Source organism: Puntigrus tetrazona, chromosome 14, assembly GCF_018831695.1.
Source record: "Puntigrus tetrazona isolate hp1 chromosome 14, ASM1883169v1, whole genome shotgun sequence".
In the NCBI taxonomy this organism is placed as follows: domain Eukaryota; kingdom Metazoa; phylum Chordata; class Actinopteri; order Cypriniformes; family Cyprinidae; genus Puntigrus; species Puntigrus tetrazona.
Window position 1 is genome coordinate 14,539,329 of NC_056712.1, and position 12,354 is coordinate 14,551,682.

Consider the following 12,354-nt stretch of genomic DNA (forward strand, 5'->3'; position numbering starts at 1 on the left):
TGTGGTTTATATTTGCTCTTTCCAATTAAGTATAATGATGTGGTTTATAAGCGAACAACTACTTATTTTTTTTGTCCTAAATAAGTAAAATACTTAGAGTTAATTCTTTAATCGTGATCAGTCTTTTGAAAGCCGCTATCAGTGACAACAAACGAAAGATGGTTTTTAATATTAAAATATTATGTAAAAAGATTGCCTTCGTACAAGGCAGAACATAAATGGACACAAAACAAGAAGTCTGTTTAGTGTAATAGTAAATCTTTTTTTCCCCCAAGATTTCATAATAGTACACTGATTAATTGCCCCGTTGAATGTCCCATCTTATTAACCACTGCAGCTTTTCAACACACACCAAAACTGTATATTTAGGCATAAAACTGAAGTGTTAGACCTTGTCAATCATATTAATAATAATAATAATCAGTATGTCATTATTGAACGCTGTTACTGCTGGTGCCTGGAGCAATGACAACTCTGGGAGCGTCGTGTGGAACTTTAGCATACATTAAACACAGCTTGGTTAAAAAAAGACTATCTAAGCAAATATAGATCATTTTGCAACGTAAGTAGCCAACAACGCGGTCGGTGTCGCGCCAAGGGATCCCAGCAGTGGGAGGATTTAGGAAAGCGCGTCCTCCTCCCCTCACGTTCACCCCTCCCCTCCAGCCGTCTCCGCGCTTTCACGGTCATTCATCGCGCTTCCGTCGGACTCGTCTCGCACGCTGCCTTTCTCCCGTCGCGTTTGGACGATGTTTGCGTGCAGAGCAGCCTGGCAGAGGTGTGGGCCCCTGGCCCGACAGTCCCTGTCCCGCGCTCGGCTCGGTAGAGATGGTGAGCACCCGCCTGTCTGTCTCGTAAAGTTTCAGTGTTCCCGTAAGCCATGTAGTTGGGGATATATTTCGACCATTGCTTGCAGGGAAAATGTTCTTGAGCGAGCCGTGTCGTACAAGAACTGTATCGCGCAGTCTTTTATTTTTTTGCAGATGTTAATGTGGTTTAGGGTTAAGGGGACGTGAAGGTCAGTCTCAACATCGGGTCCTATTGGTGCTCCGTATTTTTAAATGGCTTTCGCTCACGTTTTTAGTGCCAGACAGGCGTCTCACGCCTACTATACTAACACTTGTTCGCGTGCTCCTTTGCAGGGAACACGATGTACACATCTCGCACCGCAGCCTGCCACCGTGCACACGAAAATGTAGCCATCTTGGACGCCGCATTTCTGCACTAGCAAACATTTCGCAGTGATGCAATAGTAAAAAAAAAAAACGTCCGTCCGTGCATTTTAAGCACGGAGAAAAGTTAGATTGGTTGTGGACCCTCGGACGTGACTCGATTAATGTCTGTTCTGTCAAATTCATTCCGTCGTCACTGGATTATGAAACACGAAATTGCGTAATAGGGAATTGGTTGAAATTTGACGTTCGGCGTCATGGTGTAAGCGCTCATAGTGCTTGATTTTTGACCTTCAGGGTGCCATGGTATGTGTCCACGTACAGCTCACGTGGTCGAGCTATAGACGCGGGCGCGCGCGCACCTATGGCTGCTGTATGGCAAGCCGGCTTACATTTAACTCCTGAAACACGCTCTCTTTTCATGGTACTCGTAAAAATATATTTCATTAGGTAGGCTACTAATTACTACGCAGATTTATTTATTTTTTCTGCACATTAAACTGGAAGTGATTTACAAGACAAAAATTCTATCCTATGTTTAATTCAGTTTTACTTGCTTTTCTTTATTATTATTTGTAAAATTTTTCTAGTAAATTAGAGTCATAGGAAATGCTACAATGTTACGGTGTTGATACTAGTATTAAACATACTTTTTCTTACCTATTAGATACTTATTTCAGTGGCTAGTGAGTTTTCCATTGTTCTAGTATCTCATTTCACATTTTAGCCATTGACTTCTCGGGGGATCCGTCATTCAGATGTCAACTATTCAGTTCTGACTAGTATTTATTCCAATTGTTTCTAGTACTTATTAGTTAGACACAAGTTGTACAATTTCTTTATGCACCCTAGGCGGGTTAGTAGACCCCTGTAGGGAAACCCTGGTTGTTTAATTAAACATGCAGACATTCTTGAAGTGAGAGATTTGTCATGGCTGTGCTTGATGGTGTTTGTTAAATGCATGTAAAATTCTCAGTTCGGATGTTTGTAATGTGGTTAATAAAGGACATCACAAAAGGTTGAAATACGCATAGATATAATCACACTGTCTGTCGTGTCCACTAAATATCTCCCCAAATAGCCATGAGCGGATGGACGGTAGGCCTAGACTTGTCAGATACCACTTGCTTAAAGCCTTTCATTGTAATTCTTGTTCACTCAACCGTTCCAATATCAAGCTGTGATAAATCTCTTTGCCGAGGGAGATTTGCTGGTTAGTTGGGTTAAAAGTTTATGGGTTTCAACAGACATGAGGTTTAGTAAATTATGTTGTAAATGGTGAACTTTTAATTGTTAAAGTTGCCTAAAATATCATTGGAAACTTTAACTTGTGGAGTAAAGAAATATGATTGACTGCAAACAGGGTTTTTTGGTAACTAAAAATCAATTCATTTTGTATTGTTTCTGGTTTGTGCATCCGCACCACTAGGTGTCAATATGAGACCAAAATGACTTCCATATTAGGATTTGGTTTTTGTTTTTGTTTGTTTGTTTGTGAATGAGTTTACTTGTAAATGAATAATTTGTCTCGTATTTGCTCTTGTTAAATGGTATTAAAACTAGATACTGTCATCAGCATTTGACACTGATAAAGTTACGTTGGTTCATAGTAGTCTAACCAAGCATGGATCGCTTTCTGTTTGCTACACCCTTTGACTCCTGGGAAAGATTAACAGATTAGCTGGTATAAATAACACAGGTGTTTAGAACCTATTTACTCTAGCTGGGTGCGAGTGACTGGATTATCCTAATGAGAGTATTGAAGATACTTCTTAAAGTCTGCAAAGTTTGTGTCAGAATGCAGTTTGCCCTCCAGCACTGATGGCTTTCTAAACTGTTATTCTGTTTTAGGACAGGAAACTATCAGTGCTAAGGAGGCTATTTTGATGGACTATAAAACACAATATATGGCTACATACATGCATGCATACATACAATTATCCAAGTAAGAAAGCAGACAACATAGTGCCTAATTCTTTTTTTTATCTATTGAGGAGTCCTGTACTGATATGTGCACATTTATGTAAACGCAAAACTTGCTGTAAATTTTTTTTGTAGAAAGGGTAACAAAACTGAATTTTTCAGTATTTTCACATCTGTCCATGCTGTTCACTTTAGATTATCGACACCATATTTCGGAGTCATGGAGAAACACAATAAATATCTAGATGAACACTGACAGGCATATTTATAGGTACCTAAAACCGTTGCCCAGAATTTAATCAGGCGGTGACCTACTGGGCAGAGAGCAGCTCTGGTTGGACTGCCATGAAGGTTAATCTCTGTTTCAGACACTTTATTAATTAAACATTAATAAAATATATTTTAAAGTTGTTTACTATTTAACTTGATTCAATATTGAAAGGGAGAATATCTTACATTGTTGCCTCAACTAATAATGTGTACACATCTCAAATCTTTGTCTTGCTCCTGTTCTCTGTGCAGTAGTTCCCCAGCGGCTCATGTCGTCAGTTCCTAGCGGATCTGGTGAGAATTTATTTTATGTTGTCCTCTGCGGTGGAGCCTTCGTAGGTGCCGTGGCATATGTAAGTCTGATTAAAGCCCAAACCGTTTATGATATAGTTTGATGTCAGATCACTTGTTGAAGTAATTAACCCCTTTATCAAATTCTCTGATAGGCTTACAGAACGGTTACAACAGACCAGGAACGTTTCGCTGATCGTGTTTCTGAAATGAATGCTCGCCCCAAGTCTGACTGGAAACCCAAACCGTGGCCACCCAAGAGTAAGTCTCACCTATGTTCTGCTTATACATCTGATTTCAGTCTTACAATTTAGTCAGTGTCAGTTTTAGGATTCAGATTTTCTTAATGGCTTTTTTTAAAACTAGGGTGCAGGAGAGCAAGACAACATTTACATGGCTGCAGAAAGTGGAATACTAGCAGCATAGCTTTCTCAGGATGAAAAGTACAGGCATAAAGTTACAGCAGTATACAGCTGCTTAGTCGTAACAGTGCTGTTCACACAGGGCTCGTAGCAACCCTGAAGATTTCTTTCTCGGTGGCATCGGAAATGCTGATCTAAATTGCAAGCTTATAATATTGCCGTATCCAAATAATGATCAGTTGCAACTCTTCCAGAACATTATAATTACAACCACATCAAAAGGCACGTTGGGCTATGTGGAAGACATTTGGCACCCTGTCACATTTATCTTGTGGTCAGTAATGATAGACACCTGCCCTCTTAGTTCTGCCAAATCCACTTCCACCACATTAAATAACTGTATCCAATCCAACACTTCTACATCTGAGCCAAACATTATTAAACTGCCTTATCTAAATGAAAGCAGCATTTTAAAAAAAGCTCTCTCATTCTAGTATTATAAATGAGGGGATGGTATGTGTTGTAATGAGTTCTGCTGATAGAAAGTTTCATGCAGCCGCTTCAGGGTTCATTGACATTTCACATAACAATATGCCATCATTTAATTTTTTGTTGTTGTGTTTTTGTTTTTAGGTGGGGAGGAGGACGATGGTGAGTTCATGTGTGATTTTTGTCATAATTTCTTTATAATGTACCATAAATAACTTTGATATTTACATGGACAAGTTGCAGTTCTGTCTTTTAAATGTCTGTGTAATACATCTGTTTGCCTTAAAACCAATGGGATCCCTTTTAGTAAATTTTGCTAAAACTAACTTGTGCTTTAACTTGCATGGTCTGAACCGCTGTACAGACAAGTACTTTTTGAAGTTATTACTGGAACTGTATTCTCCTATTTAGTCAATCCTGATACCTTATTGGCTTCAAAACACCGTGCATAGATTATATTCTTGGCACATAGTTTATTATCTGTTCTGTTTAATATTTGCTATATGCCAAGTAAGATCACCATAATTTTTGCACATATCCTGTGATCAGTGGGCATAGATTGGCATTACAGTTTAGTTTGTTATTCTACCAAAGTGCCTAGATGTTCCAAAAAATGCTGAGAAGTGAGCTAAGCAAGGCTAGTTTTAATAAAAGAAAACCTTTTTGTGGTAGTATTTTTGTTATTTGAGCTACATCATTCCTGTAGAGTTTGGTACTTTAAAATGCCATGGTCATGGGTACAATTTCTAGGGGAAATATGATCTGATAAAGTGGATATCTTGAATGCAAACACCTTGGATAAAGGCATTTGCCAAATGTAAATATATGGTGGGATTAAAGATCTGTTCTAAGGATCCCCTTCTAACCCACTTTATCCCCTGATCCTATTTGTCAGAAAGCCTGTTAATCAGAACTGGGTGGTTTTCTCTTTAACCACGTGTCACTTTCCTAAGCTGTGTATATGATCCGTCTGCACCCCTGTGCACTCCCATTCTCTCTCACAACCCTTTTTCCCCAACTTACTTACCTGTGCTCCTCTTTTAATGACTACAGCTAGTCCAGAAAGACCTGCCAGCCAATATAAACTACACAGTTTTATACTGTGCTCTTTCAAATGGCAAAACAAAATATTAAACAACAAACTCGAAGCTTGACCTAATTTCTTTCCTAACTGTCTCTTTGTTCTGACTCTTTCCAGAGTAAACTAATTCGGACACTGGGCTGGTCACCTATAGTCTTCAGTCAAAACTTTTGGATGATTCTCTCCTGAGCTAATGTCGTTATGAATCCTGCTTTTTTCATTGAACTGATATTATTTAGACCCTTATTAAAACTGTTAATTATGGTTTAAAACAGTAGAAATTGAAAGACATGTGAAAAGAATGCTTCCCTCTGTGAGTTAACTAATTAAACTCGCACAACAAAGCCCCTTTGTTTGTTATTCTGTGTTGCTGGAATTCACAGAGTTGCTGGTACAGCTAACTTTGAACAGATGGTAAGGCTCAACCATCTTTGTATTCCCTCTCCTCACCTGTCCTCCCAGCCCCCTTCTTCCTGTTGTTTCTGTTTAGTTTCTCTTTTCACCGTCCCTCCTCATTCTTGAGTTTTGCATGCTGCCTGCTGTGATTGGGTTGTGTGTGTTTTTAACAAAGCTAGATTTATATTCCCCCGTTTAGCCAATTATTGGAGGTTCCAGGAGATTTGATAAGATGGATGCTGTGTGTGAGACTTTTTTTAAAGGCATGGTGGCAAATGTAAACATTTTACTGTGTATTTGGATGCTCTCAGCTGCACAGATGTTCTGAGGTAACTAGCATAAATTAAACTCGGATTGAAGAATTCTACCATAATATTATAAAGTAAATAATTAAATTATCATTTATATTTATATAATAAAAATATATTTTTAGTTTTTTCTTGCATTACTAAAATAAGTATAAAGTATTATATAGTGTTTTATTTTATTATTATTATTATAATACATTCTTAGGTAATTAGTTGCAGTTAGTACAGTTCTCAGATTGTTAGTTTTTAATATTAGGAAAGTAATAGCTTTTGGTGATTAGTACCACCTCACAAAAACTGTCAATATGTTTTCAGGTATCATTACACTCCTGAATCAAGTTATATTTTACAAGCTCTATAATATAACTTGATTTTTAATTTAATAATTGAAAGTTAAGATTCTAATTTGTATTAACATCATTGTAGTATTAATTGATTAGAACTGAGTTAATTGTTCCATTTTATGACAGGATGATTTCAGTTGTAAAATAATACAAAATAATCCTAGAACCTTAAAATAGGTTGAATTTTCTTTAGGTGAACATCATATAATGTCAACCCAGTCAAGAAGTAGCTTGATGCCTGAATTTTATTTTTTTTTTTCCTCTGTTGTTTGTTTAGAGGAAGCTAGTGCAGAGGTGGCAGAGACTGTAGAGAGCGCAGCCGAGGAAGATGTTCCTGCTGAGGCACCTGAGGTCTTGCTGGAAACAGCCGAGGCCACCAGAGAGAAGGCGGGGACTCTAGAAACCGTTGTGGAAAAGGTTGCCGAGACGGTGGCAGAGACTGCAGAGGTGGTTGCGGAGGTGGCAGGGGTCGTTCATGAAACGGCGGAGGAGGTGGCAGCGGTGGCAGAAGAAGTTCAGAAGGTAGCAGAGGAAGTAGAAGCAGCCGCAGAGGCTGTGGTAACTCCGGTCATCCAAGCTGAAGAGCCGGCGTCAGAGAGCAACGGTACGCCACCAGCCCCCCAAGAGGAGGCAGTAGCAGAGGCTACTAGTGCAGAGTCCTAAATGGCTCATGAGTAATCAAACACTCACCCACACACATGCAAGATACGGAAGGCTCAAATGTCTCATACAGCGAAATGGTCACTGTTCCATTTTATTCAAACATTTCACCCTTACATCCAAAAAAGAACAAAATATGGCACTTGAACAAAATTAAGAGATTTTATTTCACATCTTTCCTCATTTTTCCTCCCTTGCAAGTAGATTCTTTAGCCATAAACTGAAGTTTTAAGGTGCTCAGAGACACATGAACTAAATGACAGTGTATGTGATTAACTGTAGAGTCTTCATTATACAACTGGATTAGATGCTTGAGAGTCAATAATGTCATCCTACTGTATAGCACACTTATTTTTTTGCTGGAAATATTAGAAAGGTATATAAATTACAACTTAAAAGTTATTTTTCGGATATGGATAATTGTAGAAACCACTGTGAGAGTCCAAAGCTGCTGCTTTTTTGTTACATGTGACCAAACATTCCAATGGACACACTTGAGACCATCTACTCCTGTTCTCATTATTTCTTACCTTTACCTTTATTCTCAATCTTCTCAAAAATCTGAGCCAACCTTCTGTCATTTTTAACTTCTTTCCTGCCTTATCTTCTACTTGCGGCACAGAGACACCAAAAAACAAATGTACTGCTGTATGTAGTTATTTGTCGTTTTGTAATAACAATAACAGTTCATGCTTCTCTGCCAGATATCACTTAGTTGGTACACGCCAGGTAAAATTGTGAAGACTGTGAGTGTGTTGCTCCCTAGCAATTAGGCCAGATGTGTTTCTGTATTAGTTTTCCCTTTATTTTCCTCTGTATGCCTGGACTGACAAGGAACTCAGTAACTTACCAATAAGGTCATGTGTGTGTGATTTAATGAAATTGCTAATTTATTTGGAAATTGCAATCGTGTAATAAAACTGGAAAAGGGATTCAAAGCCAATTAATAAAATGAAATTAATAATATCAAAAATATTGTGTATAATTTTTTTTCTGAAAACATTCTACTTTTACAAACTGATATATAGCATACACTGACAAGTTCATCCTCCGTTTTAAAAGTAATGTCTTAAAATGCTGAATTGTGTAAAGGTCATCAGTGTTGTAGATTTAAAACCCCCAATATCAACATAGAAAGTTGTTTTGTCACTTAACCTTTGTGGTAGTAATACTTGTGGTGTGTCCCTTTCTAAGTGATATTTGGCAGTAAAGCCTCTTAATGTTCAGTCTGAATGATCAGAAACCCATAAATAGAGCTGCATGCTGTGATCATGCATGATGATACTCATTGAAAGTCTCTTACGTTCTGTGAAATGCAAAGATACACACCATACATCTTACCTGACTGCGCTCAACTTTACTTAAGCTAGCTGTTTTTTGTTGTTGTTGTTTTTATAACTACCACTAATGTAATGGGGATGCACCTCTGCACACTACCTCTAGTAGTCATTTCTATTGTTCCTATTTAGTCTGTCTAGATTAATCTTCTGTCGTAAACTTCAGTCACAAACAGAAATAATGTCAGCTTATAAATCGTTTGAACTTAAAATGGACAGTAATTAAACCTTCTAAATAAGTGATTTCATAGGTCAAACATCTAATGTCTGTTTTGTTTTGTTTTTTTGGGGTTTATTTTGTGTGTGTGATTTATTGGGTGGCTTGATTATGTCTTGTAGGGACAGTTAGCACAGCAGCAGAAACAGTAGAGCTGGCTGCTGCCTCCGTGATCGAGGTTTTTCCCGTGGAGTCTGTGTCTGTGGAAGATGTGCCAGTTGAAGCTGTACCAGAGGAGCCCACTGAGGTTCCTACAACAGATCGTTTGGAAAGTGTACCAGTAACAGAGGTGGCACCGGCTGTTCCAGTGATGGAAGAGCAACCAACTTCTCTAGTAGCAGAGGCACCAGATGCTGCTGTAATAGAAGAACCTTCTGTAGCAGAGCAATTGTCTGTTCAAGTGACAGAAGAAACACCAGTTTCCCTTGATGTAGAGGAGCCTGTTGCAGCAGTGATAGAAGAGCCTCCAGTAGAAGAGGAAAAACCAGTTGATTCACCAGCAGCAGAAGTATTTGATGCTCCAGTGACAGAAGAAACACCAGTTTCCCCCATTGTTGATGAGCCTGTTGCCACAGAAGTAGAAAAGGAGACCCTAGTAGATTCACCAGCAGCAGAAGTATTTGTTGATCCAGTGACAGAAGAAACACCAGTTTCCCTTGATGTAGAGGAGCCTGCTGCAGCAGTAATAGAAGAGCCTCCAGTAGAAGAAGAAACACCGGTTGATTCACCAGCAGCAGAAGTATTTGATGCTCCAGTGATTGAAGCAGCACCAGTTTCCCCTGTCTTAGAAGAACCAGCTATTGCAGCAGTGCTAGAGGAGACACCAGTTAATTTACCAGTATCCTCTCAAGAAGCACCTGATGCCCCTGTGTTAGAAGAGGAGATATCAGTTGCCCCGGTGATTAAAGAGATGCCTGTTGCGCTTGTGCCAGAAGAGGCAGCTGTTTCCTTTGTAACTGAAGAAGCTCCTGTTGTTGTGGCTGAAGACGCTCTTATTGTAGCTACTGAAGAACCTGAGGAAACACCTGCCGCCAAAGTAGCAGAAGAGGTTATTCCAGTGGTTGAGGAAATCAAGGTGGAAGAAGTGATTGCAGAAAGTGCCATTGTGGAGGCTCCAGTAAGTTTAATAGAGGAACAAGCAGCAAGTTCAGTTGTGGAAGTTACAGAAAGTGTTGTTGAGCCAGATGTCGCAAGCACGGTGGTCGCTGTGGAAGTTGCTCCAGCTGAAACATCAAGTGCACCCTCAGAAGAGCCCAAACGAGACTACATTGTTGTTGTCTTGGAGGGAGCTCCTAAAACAGAAAAAAAGCCAATGGTGCTCGGTGTGTCCCCCGTGACTGGCAAGATCATCCCAGCCCCTGATGATGGTGAAGAGCCAGCGGGACAGGTAACAGGTAACCTGGGTTAACAATGCACTGCTGGGTTAACTAGTTAAGTATATGATATGAACAAGAAAATATGGATTAATAGAATACTTACGCGACAAATGAATTGGATAAATAACAAATTAGCGAGAAGATATGATATGAAGAGTTCATTTGCAAATATAGATAACTCAATTTTTAGCATGTTTTTTCATTGTACATATTTTACAAGGTTAGGTTAAACAATAACTAAAAAATACAGCTAATTGTACACAATGAAAAACAACATAAAAAACATGTTTTTGGAAAATTTTACATGTTTTTGCAAATAAACTCTTCATGTATTATAACAAAGATGTGTGTATTCTGATGTAAGTTCATGACGTACTTTGTGACATTCTTTTTTTATTATATAAATAACTTTTGTATTTTTCCAAGGGCAAGCGCCGTATGCTTAAAGTGCAGATGTATTAACACCAACTAAAAAAGGTAACATCGGTTTTCTGTGTTTGTATTTGTAATAATATAATACATCATATATTTTCTAATAAAATGAATTTCAATTTTATATTTGTATCAAATGTAATGTTTGAAAGACATCTTTATTATAGTCTATTATATAATAAATCATTCTGAGCATTATAGATCCAAACCTTTAAAAGATATATACTGACATGATCATTGTTTTTTCTTTTTCTCAGTTGGGAGCAGTTAGATGTCCTGGGATAGTAATCCAGTTCCCTAAAAACGATTAGTGATGTGCCTTCCTGTTTTCCTTGACTCCCTGGATTTCAGTAATCCTCACACTGGGCCCAGAATGCGCTTTCTTTTCGACAAAATAATTATCTTTTTCCAGTGACATGCTCTCCACTGGAGAGTGGTTGCTTCACTCCACTCTGTTGTAAGACAAATGTTTCTTGACAATTACAGTTCGCATGAAAAGCTGTGACTTATTATAGCCATTTTTTGACTCAACTGCACATTGGAGCCTATACTATAGTAAACCCTACCTCAAACATCACATTATCATGCTTTGGAATTGGCATGTCAATAGTTACAACCAATAGTTACAAATTTGCCCCAAACACCGTCATACCCGCATGCTGGCTATACGTTTTCTGTTTTTCATCCGTTTTCAATCTATTTTCCATTTGCATTATTTATGAATTAACACTTTTTATTTGTACCTCTCTACCTCAGCTTGAAAAGACAGTGTTTTCATTTTTTCCAGTAACCAGTATTATAGTAACTGGCTGGCATTACAAATGTGACAGGACTAGGTCAAAAAACAACTGTCAAACGGATAACCTTTACCAATTTAATCAGTACAACAATAAGCTATGTTACAAATCACATTCCAGTATTCATTTCTAATGCGAGTCTCTACAATGTTATGCAAAAGGCAAACTTCACCGATGCACTCCTTTTGTCTCTGTTTTCTCTCTTGTCCGTACGTACATTTATTCCTTTGCTGGATGAGGCAAAAACAAGGTCCCCAAACTTGTTACGCCAAAGCTACACTCTCATTGATACTACAGTTTTGATGTTCATATGATTTGAGATTTTAGTCTGTTAAAAAGCCATACTATGTGGAGCCAGAAGGAAAATTAGGGTCAGATGTATAAAAATAATAAAATGTAAAAAAAAAAAAAAAAAAAAAAAAAAAAAAAAAAAAATCCTTATTTTCTTCGTATTTCAAAAGGGACTTTATACGTGTTATAAGTATAATTACAACTACATAATGTGAATGTAAGGGAATAATGGGAAGTATGGATCAGTATGAATCGTGTGCTCACAGGTTATTTTTCTTTCTTTTTGTTTTTGATGGTTTAGGGATACACGTTTGTGTGATTTTACAAGGCTTCTCTTTCACTTGTAGGCCCTAACTAGGGTTTTTAACTGTGAATGTATGTCAAAGAAAAATAAAGGGTTAAAAGATTTTTGTGCAACCGTTTCTTTTAATGCAGATTTCTCTTAATAAGCTGCAAGATTACATTCGAGAGTGATCTTACTTTGGTGATTTCATATGAAGCATTTTCAGGACGTATTGGTAATAGAGATTTGTCATAGATTTGACTATACCGATTTCAACTATACTTCTGTATAAATAGCAAAGTGATGTACTACATACATATTATAT

At 38.0% G+C, this 12,354-nt stretch overlaps 1 protein-coding gene across 4 annotated transcripts; it reads left to right on the forward strand.

Moving 5' to 3' along the window:
- The first annotated feature begins 577 nt into the window (after positions 1 to 577).
- On the forward strand, positions 578 to 12,153 carry mgarpa (mitochondria localized glutamic acid rich protein a). 4 transcript variants are annotated; one of them, XM_043257263.1, is made up of 8 exons: positions 578 to 831; positions 3,618 to 3,718; positions 3,812 to 3,917; positions 4,652 to 4,669; positions 6,914 to 7,240; positions 8,973 to 10,244; positions 10,653 to 10,703; positions 10,916 to 12,153. In XM_043257263.1, the coding sequence occupies exons 1-7, from the start codon at positions 750 to 752 to the stop codon at positions 10,670 to 10,672; spliced, it is 1,926 nt and encodes a 641-aa protein (XP_043113198.1). In that variant the 5' UTR covers positions 578 to 749; the 3' UTR covers positions 10,673 to 10,703; positions 10,916 to 12,153. The 4 variants fall into 4 exon arrangements, with proteins under 4 accessions (XP_043113198.1, XP_043113197.1, XP_043113199.1 ...); XM_043257262.1 differs by having other exon boundaries at positions 8,973 to 10,237; XM_043257264.1 differs by lacking the exons at positions 8,973 to 10,244; positions 10,653 to 10,703; positions 10,916 to 12,153 and adding an exon at positions 5,972 to 6,002 and having other exon boundaries at positions 601 to 831; positions 6,914 to 7,047.
- The last annotated feature ends 201 nt before the right edge of the window (positions 12,154 to 12,354 follow it).

Coding starts and splice junctions, on each gene's coding strand:
- mgarpa (XM_043257262.1), top strand. CDS start 750: ATGTTTGCGTGCAGAGCAGCCTGGCAGAGGTGTGGGCCCCTGGCCCGA. Junction 3,719..3,811: donor TCGTAGGTGCCGTGGCATAT/GTAAGTCTGATT, acceptor ATTCTCTGATAG/GCTTACAGAACGGTTACAAC. Junction 7,241..8,972: donor GCCGGCGTCAGAGAGCAACG/GTACGCCACCAG, acceptor TATGTCTTGTAG/GGACAGTTAGCACAGCAGCA.